Source organism: Trachypithecus francoisi, unplaced genomic scaffold (genome assembly GCF_009764315.1).
Source record: "Trachypithecus francoisi isolate TF-2019V2 unplaced genomic scaffold, Tfra_2.0 Lachesis_group13, whole genome shotgun sequence".
In the NCBI taxonomy this organism is placed as follows: domain Eukaryota; kingdom Metazoa; phylum Chordata; class Mammalia; order Primates; family Cercopithecidae; genus Trachypithecus; species Trachypithecus francoisi.
The window spans coordinates 44,921,210-44,942,243 of NW_022681458.1; the positions used below are offsets into that span (position 1 = coordinate 44,921,210).

At 41.1% G+C, this 21,034-nt stretch overlaps 2 protein-coding genes across 2 annotated transcripts in view; both read left to right on the forward strand.

Annotated features, from left to right (window-relative positions):
* The first annotated feature begins 6,229 nt into the window (after positions 1 to 6,229).
* On the forward strand, positions 6,230 to 13,030 carry CUNH2orf66 (chromosome unknown C2orf66 homolog). Its single transcript, XM_033232110.1, has 3 exons — positions 6,230 to 8,217; positions 9,811 to 10,009; positions 12,048 to 13,030. Exons 1-2 carry the CDS (start codon positions 8,095 to 8,097, stop codon positions 9,988 to 9,990), a joined length of 303 nt encoding a protein of 100 aa, XP_033088001.1. The 5' UTR covers positions 6,230 to 8,094; the 3' UTR covers positions 9,991 to 10,009; positions 12,048 to 13,030.
* Positions 13,031 to 17,774: 4,744 nt separating this feature from the next.
* The window catches only part of GTF3C3 (general transcription factor IIIC subunit 3), a 34,821-nt gene continuing 31,561 nt past the window's right edge, over positions 17,775 to 21,034 (forward strand). Inside the window, exons 1-2 of the mRNA XM_033230781.1 lie at positions 17,775 to 18,056; positions 19,646 to 19,757. Of these exons, the coding sequence (XP_033086672.1) occupies positions 17,955 to 18,056; positions 19,646 to 19,757 (214 nt within the window). The 5' untranslated portion in view covers positions 17,775 to 17,954. The remainder of the gene's footprint in view (positions 18,057 to 19,645; positions 19,758 to 21,034) is intronic.

The following is a 21,034-nucleotide window of genomic DNA, read 5'->3' on the forward strand; positions in this document are numbered from 1 at the left end:
TTCTCAGCTGGCCGACACTTATGGAAAATAGAAGAAACCTATGTTGAAATATTGGGGGCAGGTTCCCCCAATACTCAGGCTTTTGGAATTGGCTCACACTTTGGCCTTATTAGGCTGTAAAAACAGCTGTAACATATTTTAAACAGAGGAAAATCTTTTATCCTTTTTAATATACCCCTCTAACATTTTTTTCCAACTTTTATTTTAGATTCAAGGGTTACATATGCTGGTTTGTTACCTGGGTATATTGCATGATGCAGAGGTTTGGGATATGAATGATCCCATCACTGAGGCACTAAGCATAGTACCCAGCAATTAGTTTTTCAACCCCTGCCTTCGTCCCTCTCTCCTTCCCTCTAATAGTCCCCAGTTTCTATTACTGCCATCTTTACTTTGCCATTATTTAAAAAACAAAACTGATGATAGCAAAGAATTTAACAGATTTCTCCATAGTGAATAAATACAGAATTCTGAGGGTCAACTTTATACTTACACTTAGTATAGATACTGCTGAAAAGGATAAATGGTTCACCCTACTGTAGAGGTTTTTGAGAATGTCATGTGTGTTTTTAACCAACCTTGTTTGACTCTCAGCCCCTATACCAATGGGGGAGGAGGGAAATTCAACTTCAATAGTTTCTGTGCCATCCCTCACCTCCTCTGGGTCTCATAGAATCTGGAAGATTTTTGTGCCCCCAGAATATGAGGGGTGAGCCCTACTCTCCTGTCCATCATAGTCAGTATGGCTCCCTTGACCCACAGCTCTTTGCTTCTGTTCTGTGTATCGCAAGAGGTTTATTTCTTCCTCCTCCTCTTTATTCCACCTTCAAACCGAAATCTGTCTGCTGCCACACACACAAAAAGCAGTTATTGCTATGAGCAGAAAGCTGCCTGGCCTGCTCTGTTAATCATATGAGCAACCTTTCCCTTATTTTTGAAGTCCTCATCATCACTGAGGAGGCACTCTATAAATAATAATTTTCCTATTCACTTAGGCCAAGGGGAAGAAAAAAGAGATTAAATTTTTATGTCCCTGTTCATGACACAGCTAATAAGCTGTATCAGCTCTGTTTTTTTTTTCTCTTCTTAATAGAGACAAGAAGGGTTTGAAAAGGTTATATAGTCCAATAAATGGTTTAAAGATTCCTCCCTACCTTCTTTATTTAGTATGCTTTCCCCACAATTACCCTGTGTTTGCATTTATATTATACTTCAATTTGTAATTCAATCAACACATATTTGTTGGATTTCTTTCGTGTGTGGTTCTGTGCTGAGTACTCTATTTTCTTTACAAATTCCACTTGAGAAATGCTAGCAAAGAATTTCATTCAAATGCCTCTGGGTGCAGAAGCACCTTTTTGGCTGGTACCGCACCCTTTTGTCCCAACTGCTACTTTTACAAATGCACTACTTAATGAAGAGGCTAAATGAGATGATTTGGACCAGAAACTAATGGTTTGAGAACCTAAAATATTGTGGGGTATTTTTTTTTTATCTCTCTCTCTCGATTGAACCTATTAACCAAATAATTATAAAATATCTACTTAGAGCTGTGTTGATACATTTTGAAGGAAATGTCATAATCAACGTTATCAATGGTACCTTCCGCTCTTTAAAAAAGAAATTTAAAATTAAGAAAGTGGCCAGGCATGGTGGCTCATGCCTGAAATCCCAGAACGTTGGGAGGCTCAGGCAGGAGAATGACTTGAGGCCAGGAGTTTGAGACCAGCCTGGGCAACATAGTGAGACATGGTTCTACAAAAAAAGAAAAAAAAACAAAAAAGAGAGCCAGCCATGGTGATGTGTGCCTGTAGTCCTAGCTACTCAGGAGGCTAGGGTGGAAGGATCACTTGAGCCTAGGAGGATGCAGTGAGCTATGATTGTACCACTATACTCCAGCCTGGGTGACAGAGTATGACCCTGTCTCTTAAAAAAGAAACACAGAAATTAATTTTTTAAACTTAAACATATAGTTCTATGTTCTATCAGGGAAACTCCAGTGTTAAGGAACAAGACTATAGTATGTATGTTACCTTTGGTTCATTGGTTCCTTTGAGAAACTATAAATATTTCTTAAAAATGTAAGAAGCGGCCGGGCGCGGTGGCTCAAGCCTGTAATCCCAGCACTTTGGGAGGCCGAGACGGGCGGATCACGAGGTCAGGAGATCGAGACCATCCTGGCTAACATGGTGAAACCCCGTCTCTACTAAAAATACAAAAAACTAGCCGGGCGATGTGGCGGGCGCCTGTAGTCCCAGCTACTCGGGAGGCTGAGGCAGGAGAATGGCATAAACCCGGGAGGCGGAGCTTGCAGTGAGCTGAGATCCGGCCACTGCACTCCAGCCTGGGCGGCAGAGCGAGACTCCGTCTCAAAAAAAAAAAAAATGTAAGAAGCTCTTAAAAGAACAAATGAGCTATGTTTTTATACAAATGGAACTATCAATTATTTGTAGATAAATGGCTATGAAAATCTGTTCTAATTTATTCAGGCAATGTTTCCTGTTTTAAAAATGCTTGCACATTGGGCTAAACATTCGGCACTGGGAATATGAGGGTGGGCACTGTCTAAGGAGTTTATAGTGTCGTGACTTTTTGCTATAATATCAGTAAAATTTTTTTATTTGTTTTTGATTATACTATAAGTTCTGGGGTACATGTACAGAACATGCAGGTTTGTTACAAAGCATGTTACAGTGCCATGGTGGTTTGCTGCACTCATCAATCTGTCATCTACATTAGGTATTTCTCCTAGTACTATCCTTCCCCCAGCTCCTCAAGCCCCGATAGGCCCTGGTGTGTGACATTCTCCTCCCTGTGTCCATGTGTTCTCATTGTTCAATTCCCACTTATGAGTGAGAACATGCAGTGTCTGGTTTTCTGTTCCTGTGTTAATTTGCTGAGAACGATGGTTTCCAGTTTCATCCATGTCCCTGCAAATCCATGTCTTTTTTCATGGCTGCATAGTATTCCATGATGTATATGTGCCACATTTTCTTTATCCAGTCTATCATTGATGGGCATTTGGGTTGGTTCCAAGTCTTTGCTGTTGTGAACAGTGCCACAATAAACATATGTGTGCATGTGTCTTTATAGTAGAATGGTTTATAATCCTTTGGGTATATACCCAGTAATGGGATTGCTGGGTCAAATGGTATTTCTAGTTCTAGATCCTTGAGGAATCACCACACTGTCTGCCACAATGGTTGAACTAATTCACACTCTCACCAACAGTGTAAAAGCGTTCCTATTTCTCCACATCCTCTCCAGCATATGCTGTTTCCTGACTTTTTAATGATCGCCATTCTATCTGGGGTGAGATGGTATCTCATTGTGGTTTTGATTTGCATTTCTCTAGTGACCAGTGATGATGAGCTTTTTTTCATGTTTGTTGGCTGCATAAATGTCTTCTTTTGAGAAGTGTCTGTTCATATCCTTCGCCACTTTTTGATGGGGTTGTTTGCTTTTTTCTTCTAAATTTGTTTAAGTTCTTTGTAGATTCTGGCTATTAGCCCTTTGTCAGATGGATAGATTGCAAACATTTTCTCCCATTCTGTAGGTTGCCTGTTCACTCTGATGATAGTTTCTTTTCCTGTGCAGAAACTCTTTAGTTTAATTAGATCCCATTTGCCAATTTTGGCTTTTGTTGCCATTGCTTTTGGTGTTTTAGTCCTGAAGTCTTTGCCCATGCCTGTGTCCTGAATGGTATTGCCTAGATTTTCTTCTAGAGGTTTTATGGTTTTAGGTCTTATGTTTAAGTCTTTAATCCATCTTGAGTTAATTTTTGTATAAGGTGTAAGGAAAGGATTCAGTTTCAGCTTTCTGCATTTGGATAGTCAGTTTTCCCAACACCATTTATTAAATAGGGAGTCCTTTCCCCATTGCTTGCTTTTGTCAGGTTGGTCAAAGATCAGATGGTTGTAGATGTGTGCTGTTATTTCTGAGGCCTCTGTTCTGTTCCATTGTTCTATATATTTGCTTTGGTACCAGTACCATGCCGTTTTGGTTAATGTAGCCTTGTAGTATAGTTTGAAGTCAGGTAGCATGATGCCTTCAGCTTTGTTCTTTGTTTTTTGTTTGTTTGTTTGTTTCCTTCTTCTTTTTTGTTGTATTTTTGGCTATGTGGGTTCTTTTTTTTTTGTTCCATATGAAATTTAAAGTAGTTGTTTCCAGTTCTGTGAAGAAAGTCAATGGTGGCTTGATGGGAATAGCATTGACTCTATAAATTACTTTGGGAAGTATGGCCATTTTCACGATATTGATTCTTCCTATCCATGAGCATGGAATGTTTTTCCATTTGTTTGCATCATCTCTTATTTCCTTGAGCAATGGTTGGCAGTTCTCCATGAAGAGGTCCTTCACATCCCTTATAAGTTGTATTCCAAAGTATTTTATTCTCTTTCTAGCAGTTGTGAATGGGAGTTCACTCATGATTTGGCTCTCTGTTTGTCTGTTATAGGTGTGTAGGAATGCTTGTGATTTTTGCACATTGATTTTTGTATCCTGAGACTTTGCTGAAGTTGCTTATCAGCTTAAGGAGATTTTGGGCTAAGACGTTGGGGTTTTCTAAATATACAATCATGTCATCTGCAAACAGAGACAATTAGACTTCCTCTTTTCCTAATTGAATACCCTTTATTTCTTTCTCTTGCCTGATTGCCCTGGCGAGAACTTCCAATACTGTGTTGAATAGGAGTGGTGAGAGAGGGCATCCTTGTCTTGTGCCAGTTTTCAAAGGGAATGCTTTCAGTTTTTGCTCATTCAGTATGTTATTGACTGTGGGTTTGTCATAAATAGCTCTTATTATTTTGAGATATGTTCCATCAATACCTAGTTTATTGAGAGCTTTTAGCATGACGGGCTGTCGAATTTTGTCGAAGGCCTTTTCTGCATCTATTGAGACAAATCATGTTGTGGTTTTTGTCATTGGTTCTGTTTATGTGATGGATTACATTTATTGATTTGCATATGTTGAACCTCAGTAAAAATTCAATGTTTCAATATTATTAGATACTTCAACTTTAAAGTCCTAGGGTTTTAAAGGGAGTGATGTAATAAAATTCCGGGGTGTTCATTTACTCACCTAATCACTGACATTTAAACAAACAAGCCTCTCACATTTTAACAACTACAACACCTTTCCTTGGCTCTACTTCTCACTCTAGTGACTACCTTCTTTCTTTTCATAGCTGCGTTTCCAAGAGCTTGCTTCCAATACTCACTCTTTTTGCTCTCTATCCACTCCTTTCTAATCTAACTTTCTACCAAAACAGTTCAAATGCTCCATAGACCCATTTTATCCAGCGTGTCCCTTCTTGAAACACTTTCTTCTCTTGCTTCCATACGTCACTGATTTTCTGTCAACTCCAGGATCTCTTTTGTAGATTCCTGTATGTTGCTGTTACATGTTAAAATTTCTCAAAGCTCAAGTTTGTGGCCCCCTTTTTTCCTCATATTCTAACCTTTACTGACGTAATCTCATTCACTTTTTTTTTTTTTTTTTTTTTTGAGGCGGAGTCTCGCTCTGTCGCCCGGGCTGGAGTACTGTGGCCGGATCTCAGCTCACTGCAAGCTCCGCCTCCCGGGTTCACACCATTCTCCTGCCTCAGCCTCCCGAGTAGCTGGGACTACAGGAGCCCACCACCACGCCCGGCTAGTTTTTTTTTTTTTTTTGTATTTTTTAGTAGAGACGGGGTTTCACCGTGTTCGCCAGGATGGTCTCGATCTCCTGACCTCGTGTTCCGCCCGTCTCGGCCTCCCAAAGTGCTGGGATTATAGGCTTGAGCCACCGCGCCCGGCCCTCATTCACTTCTATACCAACAACTCCTAAATTTACATTTCCTTCCCAGATTTCTCCTTTGAACTCCAGAGTATTGCATACTCTCCATCCCCACGAGGAAATCTCAAAGCCTCCTTTAACTCAACACATTTCATTTCAAATGGAATGATGATCTTCACTCCTCCATGCCTGGGTTTGATATCTTGGTGAATGGCACTGTAACCCACTCACCTGCATAACACACAGACCTAGCAATTGGTTTTGAAACTTCCATCTCCTTAGCCCCCCACCCCATAGTACCCAGTACATTAACAATCCCTTATAAATCTCTCTCAGATCTACCTATAATCTCTGCATCTGTGCTAACACCATCCTAATCCAAGTTAACATCTTTTCCTTTCCTGTGTAACCACCTAACTGGCTTTGTGCAGCCCTCTTTTCTTGTAACTGAAAGATCATAATCTGACGGCCTCTCCAGCCCCATCTTGCATCAGGCTCCTTGCTTGCTTCCTGTATGCCTGGTATAATTTCAGTACCTTTAATGTGTCCCATTCCTAGCACAGCTGTTCACCTTGTTTGACACGCTTCTCCCTCTGTCCTCCTCAGGTTGCCTAGGCAACTCCTATTCAACTGACTGGATGTAAGGTCATTTCCTCACAGAAGCCTTCCCTGGCCCTCAGACTAAGTCAAATTTCCTTTTTCTGTACTTTCATAGCACTCGCTATTTCATAAAAACGATTGTTCACTTATATGTACACATTTGGTTGTATAATGATTTGATTAATATTTATCTTGCCTACTACTCTATTTAATGAGGGCAAGGACTGTATTTATTATTCTTACCGTTTCATCCTCAAAGCCTATTGCAGTGCCTGGCACACAGTAGGCACTTTCTAAAAGTCTGCTGACTGAATAAACAGAGGAAATGCACAAATGAAGGGCAGAGGGCATAATAACTTGCCCAGGGTCAAGATGGCAAGGCTGAGACTATAGTTTCCAGTCCAGATCACCAACCTTCTGAACAAATATCTTGTCCTAAATTTTGTTCTAAATCATTGGAACCAAAGCAACATCACAACTCAAGTCCAATTTCTCGGCCTACCGTTTTCTACAGATGGCATTTATTCAGCAATGGAATGTTGTAAGTATAGTAATTTTTCTTTTTTCCATGAAACATGTGTTATCTTCTTGCTCTATTTTGAAGGGATATTATGATAAACGATGCCACTATTTAAAACTTGTAAAGCTTCTTGGAATTCTCAGAAAAAGTACAAGAGATAGGTCAAAAAAAGTAATTTTGTCTCTCACAAAAGAATTTTCTGTTCAAAAAATGCTCTTAACTTGAAAAAGGGGTATCTCCCAAAGAACATTCTAATAGGTGGGATAATGATCATCATATTTCTAGCTGCTATGTATATCCCTTCCCTTAAAAGTAAAAAAGGAGAAAATCACTTTGCTGGGTGGAAGCGCTTTGTGTGTTTTATAAAATCCCCATAAAATATTTAGTGGTTCAAGGAGCGGCTGCCGCATTTCTAAGGCAAATAGCTTATCCCTGAAAAAGCTTGAGGATCTGACTCTCAAGAGTCTTTGTGCTCTGGATGAATAAGAAATCATTATTTTTGAACTTCCCTGCTCACGTCAGTGACTTCCACCTGCACCCAATCCATTGGTTATAAGTACCCATGAATCGCCTTGCCAATTACAGGCAGGATTACCTAGGAGGACCAGGCAAAACCAAACTCCTGGTAAGCTTTATTAGCCTTTTCTATGATGTGTCTCAGTTTCCATTTCACACCTTGGAGTGGAAGACAATCTCTACTCACACTGTTGTGGTATGTGTCTGTCTGTCTCAGATGTGTGTGTAAGGTGTATTTCTCAGCTCAGGGTATCTGAAGTAATTTCTTTTCTTTTTTTTTTAAGACTACTGTCTTAAGGCTTAAAAGTAATTTAAGGTTTTGTTTTTTGTTATTATTTTAAGAATTGCGGTTTCTTTGGAGACAACAAAGCACTTTTTATTCAAAGATGAAAGAGGCATACTCAGACTTTCTATGTTATGTTCATACTTGTTTTGCTTATCACTGTATAACATTCTCATCATGATGGGCTACTTTAAGCTAATCAGTTGGATTTTGGGGTCCTCATTTAGAAGTCAATCTGGAAAAAATATGGCTGTAAAACTTAGATGAACCAGTATGCTATTTCTCCTTCCTTGTCTGCCTTTACAGATGTTTTCTCTTTCTCTCTCTCTTCCCTGACTATCTCTCTCAAAGATCATTGACAGCTCCCCCATCCCCTCTTTCACTCAGCTTCACTCCACCATGACCAGAGCATCTCTCCTGCTACTATGTGTTGCCCTGGTGCTGCTTTGGCATGTGAATGGAGCCACACTAAGAAACAAAGACAAATGGAAGCCACTCAACAACCCCAGAAACAGAGATCTGGTAAGAACACACCTGGGGCCTGGGTTTCAGGATGGAACTAATGCCTCTTTGGATTTATGCACACGGCATTCTGTTTTCCAGAGCATAGTGGAAAGGGGGCTACTAAGGGTTGAGAAGATTCTCCAACAGGATTGGACCAGAGTTTTACTACCCTAGTGGTTGGCAACCTATTGTTTCTCTGGCCAGTTTACATTTGTTTCTGTAAAGAGAAACAAATTTATATTTAGAAACAATCTTATACACACAGAGTGCATTTCATTTGTAACCGATCTTATATACACATTGCCTTTGTAGCCTTGACTTCTAATACATATACAAAACCAAGAGTGTAACAGGGAATTGCTCATGCATAGCTTAGATTGAACTGATGATAAAACAAATTATCACGTAACTAGCAATTGCCAAGCTCAACGGCAAAAATTGAAAGTTGGCCCTGCATGGGTATCAATTTGCTGGGCATATTTTCAACATATTCTATAAAATATAATTCAAAAAATCAGTAAACATTCTCTTTTAAAAATATGCCAAATACAATAAACATGTTGACATGACTATTTTGAAATATGGTTTTTCTAAAGTGAATGATGTGAAATATAAAAACATAGGATTAAAATAAACTGAGATAAAAGACCAGCAGGATTTGTTTTCTGGTCACAGCTGCTGACCAAAACCGGATCTGGTCCAGACAGGATAAAATGAAAACACTGGGTGAAACCAGCAGACGGCGACAAAAGTGATCCTGACCTGCTCTCATTGCTCATTAGGATATGCTACTCCCCTTAGTGCCATGACAGTTTACAAATATCATGGCAATGACCTGGAAGCTACCACTCCTTTCCATGGCAATGACCCAAAAGTTACCACCTCTTTCCTAGAAAGCGCTAAATAACGCCCTTCTATTTGCATTAACCCATCCCTTAATTTGCATATATTCAAAAATGGATAAAAACACAGTTGCTAAGAACCTGTATGTTGTCAACTCTGGGTGCACTACCTGTGAGTTAGCCTTGTTCTGGCAGGAGCAGTACCTTTCAATAAAAGATTGTTACCACAGTCAGCCTGCCCTTCAATTCTTTTCTGGGCAAAGCCAAGAACCCTCCTGGGCTAAGCCCCAGTTTTGGAGTTTGCCTGTCCTGCATCAAAGCAAGTAGCACTTTGCACATCTTCTGTGTTCATTTCCTAATGGAAATCTGAAAAGAAACTATCGAAGAAGGCAGTGACAGAGATCTCATCTTAAGGAAGAGGAGATACTGAGCTGCTTATTATGGAGTTCATTTTCATCTTTGACCTTAGTACTCAGATAGTTCACAATGAATCTTTTGACTGTGGTGCTGTTCCATAGTCTTCCTTCAATTTTCACAAAAAATGGTGAATTATTTTGGTTAGGGTTGAGATATCAGAAAGAAGGTACAGGGGAGGGGAGGAGAAGTATATGAAGCATGTACTTGTATTTCTGGATTTTGATTTCCAACCTCTTGCCTCTTAGATTAGCCTTAAAGTCAATTCAGGGGAAAAATAGAGGGAAAAAAAAATTACCTTTATTTTTGGTGTTTCCTTTATATCTGGCATTGACCATTTTCTTTCTCTCTTTAGTTTTTCAGAAGCCTTCAGGCATATTTTAAGGGCAGAGGTCTTGATCTTGGAACATTTCCAAATCCTTTCCCCACGAATGAGAATCCTAGACCTCTCTCTTTCCAATCAGAACTTACTGCTTCTGCATCTGCAGATTATGAAGAGCAGAAAAACTCCTTTCATAATTATCTCAAAGGCTGAAAATTTCTTCTGAGCTCAGGTAAAAGTTGGCCCTTTATTTGCAGGATCTGTCTAAACATACAAGTCAGCCATAAAGTAGATATTTTGAAAGTATTTATTTGAAAAAATAATTTTATTTCCTCATAGGAATAAGTGCTCAGTTCTGCTTATACTCCTCACTGTTAAGTATTTGAATTTGGCTCAGGTATTTTACAGTCTTGTTTTAAAAAGAAATGACAGTTTTTATTTTTTAAGCATAGTTATCCAGGCAGAGACATATTAAAATAATAGAATTATCTCTCTTAATAGGATTATTAAATTAATAACATGGCCACACTCTTACCTGTATCTTTTTCCAGACCAAGTGATATAGCTAAGTTATGTGGAAAATCTACATAAAGACATATGTCAAATTGAGTTGTTGAATTAGATGGGAGTTAAAAATTAAAAGAATATTTCTTTGGGGGACAAAGTATTATGCATATATTTGAACTTGAACTTCCTCACCTATAGAAAGAAAAGGTTGACTATTAGTAAGGATGGCATTTTTCTCATAGAAAAAACTTAAAAATTTATTAAGATTTGAATTTCATTACTTTTTTTGTTGTTGTTGAGGTGGAGCCTCACCCCGTCACCCAGGCTGGGGTGCAATGGTGCGATCTTGGCTCACTGCAACCTCCGCCTCCCAGGTTCAAAGGATTCTTCTGCCTCAGCCTCCTGAGTAGCTGGGATTACAGGTGCCCGCCACCATGCCCAGATAAATTTTTAAATTTTTTTAGTAGAGACGGGGTTTCACCATGTTGGCCAGGCTGGTCTCGAACTCCTGACCTCGTGATCCACCCACCTCAGCCTCCCAAAGTGCTGTAATTACAGGCATGAGCCAGCACGCCCAGCGAATTTCGTTACTCTTATTACTTTAGCATTCCTATCAAACCAACACCGACCATTTAAAAAGAACAAGTATGATTGGCCAGGCGCGGTGGCTCACGCCTCTAATCCCAGCACTTTGGGGGGCCAAGGCGGAAGGATCACGGGGTTAGGAAATCGAGACCATCCTGGCTAACATAATGAAACCTCGTCTGTACTAAAAACACAAAAAATTAGCCGGGCGTAGTGGGGGGTGCCTTTAGTCCCAGCTGCTCAGGAAGCTGAGGCAGGAGAATGGCGTGAACCCGGGAGGCGGAGCTTGCAGTGAGTGGACATGGTGCCACTGCACTCCAGCCTGGGCAACAGAGCAAGACTCCGTCTCAAAAAAAAAAAAAAAAAAAAAAAGAACAAGTATGGTGAATTCCAAGCAAATACATTATGATTTCAATCCATTAGCTTTTTGTTTAGCTGAATGATAAAGGGAATGGAATCATAATTAAAATCTTTTCCCGTTCTCTCACAAGTGTAATTTTGGAATTCTGAGGAAGCATGTCTTTCTTGTGCTTCATGGTGTTTGTGAAAGGGTTTTCATTATTAGTTCTTTTAAATGTGATGATTAAAAAATAATGATTGCTATTCTTAAAAGAACGTATAACTTAGCATGTGGAATATGCCCTTGGATATTGTTCTAAAATGAGAAAATAAAATAGAAGAAACAGTAAGATGTTAATGAAGTTTTCTCTTGACTATTGTTTACACTTAGGCCTTAGGGTATCAGAGAATAGTTATTAATAGCATACCATCTCTCTTAGTAAAAGGCAGATAAATTGCTTGTAAGCCTCAGCTTGTTCATCTGTAAATTGCAGATACTAGTTTCTACCTTACAGAAAGTATCATAGAAAATATCAAATAAATACTTTCATGTGAGCATGGAATGAGTTAATATTTAAGGGCAGGAAACTGATAAAGCACTCAGTTGGTGGTATCCTAAAAGAACAGGAATTATTCACCTTTATGAAAAAAACAGAACAAAACACAAAGCTTCTTATTTGGAGTATATTTCATAATTATGAGCTCTATGTTCCTTACATCTCTGGTGAGAAAATGAAGAAGAAAAGAGTTTTCATTCAAATATGTTGATCTGGGGGTCGTTGGTTTGACTGTGTAGTCTTCAGTTTCTATTTAATTGTAACATTGTCTTGTTCTTTCAGGTGTCTGGCTATTGTAAAACTACAGATGAAGCCTCTCATTAGAAAAATTCAACCACTGTCATAGCTAAACTTTCGTGGAGTTTCTTTCCCCCTCACTTTTATTTTTCAGTTTGTAATGATTTTATTCCACATTTCCATATTTACATACAAATCGCTGGAACTATGATTTCTATGCATATTTATGGAGTGTTTTTCCTGTACAACCATAAATATTGATGTAGAGCAGTGCATGTATTTGTAGGAGTTACAAAAACATCACAAACTGAAAAAAGATTATAATCTAAATTAGATGTTTCTTTAAGCTTGTTTTTAAAACTTGTCTTTTATTATCTTTTATCAACCAATTTTTTTTTAAAGGGACATGCTCACTTTTAGTATAGTAAAATTCTTTATATGTGATAGGGGGTTGGGTTTAAAATTTGTCTTCCTTTCCTAAAAAGAAGATGCATTCCCATGTTCAGCATACACTACTAAAAGACCTCACAGTTTTAGTTTCATAAGAAATGAGGGCAAGTGATAAACAGCCACAATTAAGTTAAAATGGAAGCAAACAACCACAGCAAACATGGGATTCTAGAAGTTGTCAATGCCTCTGAAGATGCTCTTTGCCAGAATATTCAGAGGTGGACATTGTGCCACATCAAATATTCTAGCAATGCCCCAGCCCTTGCTCTCATACACAACCTCCTCAGGAAGGAAAAGTAGAAACAGGTGATTTCCTCTCTTTCCAACCAGCCCCTGCCCTCCTTACTCTAGCTCATGCTGAGTTATTCTGATTCCCATATTCACATTTGGAATAGCTGCTTTTCCTGTATCCTTATAGATAGCTGCATCATCTTCTCTATGATTCCTGCAAAAGGAATGTTGCACTAAAATGCAACATTGTCCTAACATTAGTCTGTGCATTTCAAAATAGTTGACTGTGGCTTTTTTTTTTTGGTGGATTATTGATATTGTATATGAAGAATAAAATATTTGTGCAAGAACAGATTTTGTGTCTGGTTTAAGATCTTCTATTGTAATTAGTCGTATATGAGTCTGTTTCCCCTGAAGAGTCATGAGGTCTTTGTGAGCAGAGACCATATCTAATTCACTTATATTTCCCCAGCACCTAGTACGATGCCTAGCATGGAGCAATTGTTCAATAGATACTTGTTGAATTGAAATAAACATGTGCTATTCATCCAGTCTTCACACAGTAATGGAAGCTGCTTTTAGTTAATGTCAAAACTTTTTTCCTTGCCATTTAAAAAATGTTAAGTAATTCTTGATGAGCTATTCCTTATAAAAGTATAGCTTATTCATATAAATGGTAGAGTGGTAGGGAGTTTTTCACCTCTGTCGAGTTCCAAGTACTAGTGGTTGGTTTTCCCTTTCTTAATACTGTCCCTGCTCTGGGTGTTAAGACCTCCACAAAGGGAATACTTACCAGTTTCAGGGCATTGAAAAGGAAGGGCATCCACATGGGACATTTAGCTATGAGCTCGCAAAGTTTCAGGGCACGGGCATTCATCCTTCAGCTGGAATTTTTTTCTTTTTCTTTTTTTTTGAGATGGAGTCTCACTCTGTCGCCCAGGCTGGAGTGTACTGGCACGATCTCGGCTCACTGCAACCTCTGCCTCCTGGGTTCAAGTGATTCTCGTGCCTCAGCCTCCCTAGTAGCTGAGATTACAGGCTTCTGCCACCACGCCTGGCTAATTTTTGTATTTTTAGTTGGGGCGGAGGCGGGTTTCACCATGTTGGTCAGGCTGGTCTCGAACTCCTGACCTCATGATCCGCCCGCCTCGGCCTCCCAAAGTGCTGGGATTACAGGCCTGAGCCACTGCGCCCAGCCCAGCTGGAAAAATTTTTATGAATGGAAGCCCATACCTCACACTGACTAGAGTTCCTTAATAGTAGTGCTATTGGCAGTTGGGGGAAGCCAAATTATCACTGTGTGTGATCATTTAGTACACCTGGTCCCTAGATACTCTATGTTAGTAGATCCCCCATCTCTGCCCAATTTTTTTTTTTTTTTTTTTGAGATGGAGTCTTGCTCTGTCGCCAGGCTGGAGTGCTGTGGAGTGGCTTTGAAAAGGAAGGGCATCCACATAGGACATTCAGCTATGAGCCTGCAAAGTTTCGGGGCAGGGGCATTCATCCTTCAGCTGGAAATGTTTTTTTTTTTGAGACAGAGTCTCGCTCTGTCACCCAGGCTGGAGTGTAGTGGTGCGATCTTGGCTCACCGCAACCTCCACCTCCCGGGTTCAAGTGATTCTCCTGCCTCAGCCTCCTGAGTAGCTGGGACTACAGGTGCTCGCCACCACGCCCGGCTAATTTTTGTATTTTTAGTAGAGACTAGGTTTCACCATGTTGGCCAGGATGGTCTCCATCCCTTGTCCTTGTAATCTGCCCGCCTCGGCCTCCCAAAGTGCTGGGATTACAGGCGTGAGCCAATGCACCCAGCCTGCCCTATCATTTTGACAATCAAAACCTCCCAGGGGCCAGACGTGGTGGCTCAGCACTTTGGGGGGCTGAGGTGGGCAGATTACCTGAAGTCAGGAGTTTGAGACCAGCCTGGCCAACATCGTGAAACCCTGTCTCTTGTAAAAATACAAAAATGAGCTGCGCGTGGTGGCTCACGCCTGTAGTCCCAACTACTCGGGAGTCTGAGGCAGGAGAATCACTTGAACCCGGGAGATGGAGGTTGCGGTGAGCCGAGATCGTGCCACTACACTCCAGTCTGGCGACAGAGCGAGACTCTGTCTCAAACAAACAAACAAACAAACAAAACCCCAAAACCTCCCTACACACATTTCTAAAATTCACTAGGGAAATGATTTTGCTCTTGGCCGAGAACTACCGCCAGAACATAGATGAAGTGTATGTAGTGTTTGTTCCAATGCAAATGATGTTCTGCAGGTGTTTTAGGCTCTGGAGGAGTCTCTGATACTTCCCTATATAGGTCCCTGGCAATCTCTCAACACTGAAAGGAGCCTCTGCTCCTCTTCAGTGAGTGTCTCATTCCCCAGCACTTGGCCTCTTGTCCTCTGTCCCAGATCTAGGGTGGCCAAGAACTGTTAAGAGTGTGAGCTTTTATCCTACTTGCAAGCTACACACTAGCTTTCTACACTTTTATCAAACTTGGCAGATACATGAGACACCTTATGTCTGACACAACTGACTTTCTTAGTGATGGCATGGCAGGTAGTGACATGAGTTTCACATTTACATCAGTTTTCCTTACTCCCCAAGTATCAAGGGAGCCATGTGAATGTGTGTCCAGGGCTATGCTGTGCACAAGTGGGTTTGTGCCAAAGCTGAGGAACTCCAAACTTAGGAAATCCCCACTCTTCTAATGGCACTGCTAGCAAACACGCCCAAACTTTGCCCAGAGGGAAACATTTACTATACTGTTCCGAAAAAAAATGTGTTCCCTGCCCAAGAAAGAGACAATAGCTCCACCTTTCAAGGCTGTTTGATTTGAAAACAGCCTTGAAAAGCTAGCCTAGAACAAAGGTATCACAAGCTTTTTCAGAACAATTAATAAAGCCATGGAAAAATAGTCTCCCACATAGGGTCCCAGCCCATCCTGGCTCTTTTCCCTGGCAAGAAGAAAGAATGTATGCTTTTAATTATATGGTCATGGTAAAAATTCAATGTTCTGCTTCCTTCAGACTTTCCATTTTGATTTTCAAAACAAGCCTGAATGTATTTTTATTATGGCCATAACCATTCCACTTCATCTCAGGGTAATGTGGATACCTCTGACTCATCAGGAGACAAATCTCTCCCAAGGAAGTAGGGGAAAGAAAAACAGAAAGATTGAAATTTCAAGATATGTTGCAACAGTCTGACTGCTAAAATAACTTTCATGTCATTAAGGTGTTCCATAGTCAAAAAAACCACACACACAAAACAAACAAAAAAACCACCCTCCTACCCCTTGTTCACTGCTTCCTGTTCTTCATAATATGAATCTATATCTCCAGAATTGTTATTCCCATATTCCGGATAGCCAACAATAAGACAAGATAGTCTAAGTCATCTGGGTCTTAGGAGAGTATTCTCCTTATAGGTAACCATCCCTCCTCACTTGATTTCTCTTCTTTTCCCCTAGGAGAGTTAGGACTCAAGATTCCTAAATTCCTCTTAGACACAGTTCCTCCACTGTCTGGAAAAATTTAGGGGAGAATTTCCCTGTAAGTGGTTTAAGTGGATTGCTTTAACATACTCCACCCTGCTCACCTTCCATATTTTATACCCAGGTAGGACTCTGAGGATCCTTCCTCATGAGAAAGGGAATTACTTCCAGCTGCGAGATATTTTTTTTTCTCACCTGGCAGTCCTATCCTTGCAGGTCCTGGCCTCTCATTCTCCCATCCTTCTGCTGTTTATCCTCGCCAGGATTGTCATAAAGATGGCTAGGTGATACTCTCCCCGTAACTTGTCTTTAACGTTAGCTTCATATTGAGCTTCATTTCCCTACTCCAGCTCCCTTGCCCCAGGTTCCAAAGGCACTTTCAGTTCCATCCAATACAATTCACAAATGTGTTTTCAGCACAAATTATTAGGCCATACAGTAGGGTTTACAATGATGCATCAGGGCTGTTGTCAAGATGTTTACAGCTAGTGTCTCTAGAACTGGACAAATAGATAATTATAATATAAGGGAAAATATAAATCACAGGAGTGTGTAGAAGTTGAAAAACCATACCATTCAGAGGAGGCAGTATATTATAGTTCCAAGCATGGGACCTGGAGTCAGAAACCAGGGTTCAAATCCTGGCTCTACTACTTTTTAGAGACAATAGCATTAGGAATAACACCTACTGAGAAGGAAGGATTATTTTTAGAAATGTATGTAATATGTATAAAACAGTAGATGACCTATATATTTATTATACACTAATACGGGCAACAGTGTGTAGTAACCATACTAAGTATTTGGTTCTTTCTGAAAGTTTGCTGTTAGGAAAGGAAGAAAACTTGGGTGGAAGACGTGTAACAGGAAGCCCAGGTGAACGTGTTTACAGACTGAGAAGGTGCTTGAGGAAAGGGAGAGTTTGAGGATTTCGGGTGGGAGCAGGGCGCAGGTGAGGGAGAAATGGCGGGAGTGAAATTTAAAGCATACATTGGGGAAGGATTTTAGCTTTCTGTGGCAGGGGAAAACTGGAGAGTGAAACATGCACGTGGCAGAGTAAATGGTTCAATTAAGAAAAAAATATCACACAGCAGTGACCAAGCTAATTTAAAGAACCTTCAGGAAAGAAAATGGATTGGGAGAGGCCAGGCGCGGTGGCTCACGCCTGTAATCCCAGCACTTTGGGAGGCCGAGGCGGGCGGATCACGAGGTCAGGAGATCGAGACCATCCTGGCTAACACGGTGAAACCCCGTCTCTACTAAAAATACAAAAAATTATCCAGGCGTGGTGGCGGGCGCCTATAGTCTCAGCTTCTCGTGAGGCTGAGGCAGGAAAATCGCTTGAACCCGGGAGACGGAGGTTGCAGTGAGCCGAGATCGCGCCACTGCACTCCAGCCTGGGCGACAGAGCGAGACTCCGTCTAAAAAAAAAAATGGATTGGGAGAATGAAACTAACACTTCGTGAAGAATTGAGGGAAATCACCCAGCTTAAAGAGAATATGTTTAAAGCGCTTTTTTTTTTTTTTTGAGCTATCTAATAACCAAGACCGATGGCTGAGAGCGTCGGCCGACAGAGTCTGCAAGGGGCGCGCCTCCTATATATAGGTCCCGGCCTGGCGCGCACGCGGAACCTGAGTGCTGCGGCTGCGGCGCAGACCCGGCGGGTTTCGCGGAAGGACGCCGGTTCCTTGTTCGCTGGCCCTGGCGAGATAGCGTCTGGCAAGCGCTGCTCTTCCGGTTCTCTGTCCCGGTTCCTGCGGTTGCACGGACAGACCCTGCAAACATGTCAGGGTTCAGTCCGGAACTCATCGACTACTTGGAAGGGAAAATCTCCTTCGAGGAGTTCGAACAGCGGAGAGAAGAGAGAAAAACCCGCGAGAAGAAAGTGAGGCGATGCTAGGCCTCGGTGCCCTTCACTCTCGTTGCCCTAATACACTTAGGTGTCGGGGACCCAGACGACCGCTTTCACCGTGATGGGGACGGGCTGGGAACTTTCAGCAGCTGCTTCCTTATCTTACCGAAACTCCGGTTTTCACCCCTCATCCCTGTGCTAAAATCCTTAAAACGTTTTCGCTCACCGAAAACCTTTCGTCTTGGTGGTAACCTCTTCTTTTTCCCCCTAATACTACGTTTTTATTTCAGGGTAGCTTAACGCTGGTAAGTTAAATGAAAGGTGGGGAGAAGAGTTTGGAGTTACAGTCTCAGGTTCTAGTCCTAGCTTTGCCACTAAGTCGTTTTGTGACGGTGGGTGGGTAGCTCACCTTTCTTCTTTAGGCCCCAGTGTCTCCTTTTCTGAACTGGAACGATTGAGCTCCTGTTTTTGAGGAGTCTCCCACTGGTGTGAAGTAATAGTTCATGAAAAAGTATTGTCCGATAAGAAGATAATCTTTACCCATACCTTTTCCCCCCATACTTAGAAATATCTGAACTTTTTGTATCTTCTTGCTTACTTCAAGTCCAAGAGAAAATAAAAGTAATGAAACCTTTTTAAGTTCGCTGGCAGATTCTTTTTTTTTTTTTCAGACAGAGTTTCGCTCTTGTTGCCCAGGCTGGAGTGCAGTAGCACGATCTCGGCTCACTGCAACTTCGGCCTTCTGGTTTCAAGCCATTCGCCTGCCTCAGCCTCCCGAGTAGCTAGGACTACAGGCGCCTGCCACCACGCCTGGCTAATTTTTATATTTTTGGTAGAGACGGGGTTTCACCATGTTGGCCAGGATGGTCTCAAACTCCTGACCACGTGTTCCACCCTCCTCGGCTTCCCAAAGTGCTGGGATTACTGTGCCTGGCCGGCAGATTCTTTAATAATTCATGCGACTAGTGTGGACTCATCTTTTCATTTATTTTATTTTATTTTATTTTATTTTCAGAGTTTCGCTGTGTCACCCAGGCTGGAGTGCACTGATGCGATCTCGGCTCACTGCAACTTCCGCCTCCTGGATTTAAGCAGTCCTCCTACCTCAGCCACCAAGTAGCTGGGACCACAGGTGTGAGCCATCACACTCTGCTAATTTTTATATTTTTTGTAGAGACGGGGTTTCTCCACGTTGCTCAGGCGGGTCTCAAATTCCTGAGCTCAAGGGTTCCGCCTGTCTTGGCCTCCCAAAGTAGTTGGATTACAGGTGTGAGCCACCAAGTCATCCTTTTATTTAAAATATTAGGATACAATGTGTTCATTAATGAAATTATTAAGATTTTTTAATTTTAGTTTTACAAATGACAGATTGAAGGGTAAGATCTAAGTACTTTGAAATGCTTTGACAGTAGTCAAACTTAGATTCCACCTACTGTGTATGTGTTCACAGCTCAAGTTTTGTAGGACTAGAAAATGAGGCAAATGCCCTATTCTATAAACTGCCAACCCATGGTCACAAAATGCCTGAGTGGCAAAGCTAGGACTAGAACCAGATACTCTGTGGCTGGGGAGAGCTAAGTCTGCATTATTTTTTGGAATCATTAATTAATTTCCAATCACAGAGTCTTCAGGAAAAAGGAAAGTTATCAGCTGAAGAAAATCCCGATGACTCTGAAGTTCCATCGTCATCAGGAATTAACTCTACCAAATCCCAAGACAAAGATGTCAATGAAGGTATGTTAAAATTATGTGCTTCCTGCAATGAATGTTTGGAGTATGTAAGCAGAGTAATTTAGTGAAACATTGTATTTTCATTGCAGTGATTCTCTGTTGTTGATTATGTGGTTTATCAGGAGCAGAATGCTTGGTTGTGTAGTAGGTGCCCAATAAATATTTGTTGAGTTATTGAATACCTTGATGGTTATTTTTTGTGAGCTCTGGTGTTGGAAAAGTGTTTTAAATTGACATCAGTATTTGGGTGCTTTTTAAGATTATTTTTTAAATTGGCCCTCTCATTTGGTAACTGAACACTTCCAGACTATAGTCCCTCAAATTATAATGAATTACACTTCGATATAAAGTGGCTTCCAAACCACTGCTTTAGTTACAGGGAGAAAAGATAGAAGTGTTAGTGTGGAAGGCATGTTGGTTGCCCTCATGGAACTTCACACACAGCACAGTGTCTTGGTAGGCTACATCATTCTAGCATCCAGTTCTCAGCTTTGCATGTCCAGATACTAAATTTGGTTAGTGCACCCAGAGTAATTAAACTCATTGTAGCTTAATTAACTAGTAAGCAAATTTATTAATTTTCAGTGATTGATACCCTTTTCCAGGGATCAGAATGCTGATAATATCTCAGGGTATCCATTTACTACCATATCAAGTTAACTGGGATGCTAAACTCAATTAGAATGTAGCTTCATGTATAGGGTCTGATAACAGCTGTCTAGTTCTAGGGTTTAGAAGTACAGTTTGGTTCTTTTTCCTCGAAACAAGCATTCACACAGAGAATAGACAGTCATAGCATGGGCAGAAAACAAACAAGATTTGTTCTTATCTGCCTGGACCAAGTGGGGAAAAAGGGGGAAAGAGGAGGGAAAACTGGGGGTTACGATTTCTTATTCTGCCAGGAAAGTGGGGTGGAAAAGGCAGCTGATAAAAAGGAATGAGAGCATGTCCTTTGCAGGGACATGGATGGCATTGGAAGCCGTTATCCTCAGCAAACCAGCACAGGAACAGAAGACCAAATACCGCATGTTCTCACTTACAAGTGGTTGCTGAATGATGAGAACACGGACCAAAGGGGGTGAGGAAACAACAGACACTGGGGCCTTTCGGAGTAGGGGTGTTGCGGGAGGGAGAGCATCAGGAAGAACAGCTGATAGATGCTGGGCTTAATATCTAGGTGATGGGATGATCTGTGCAGCAAATCACCATGGTACATGTTTACCTATGTAACAAACCTGCACATCCTGCACATGTACCCCTGAACTTAAAAGATGAAGAAA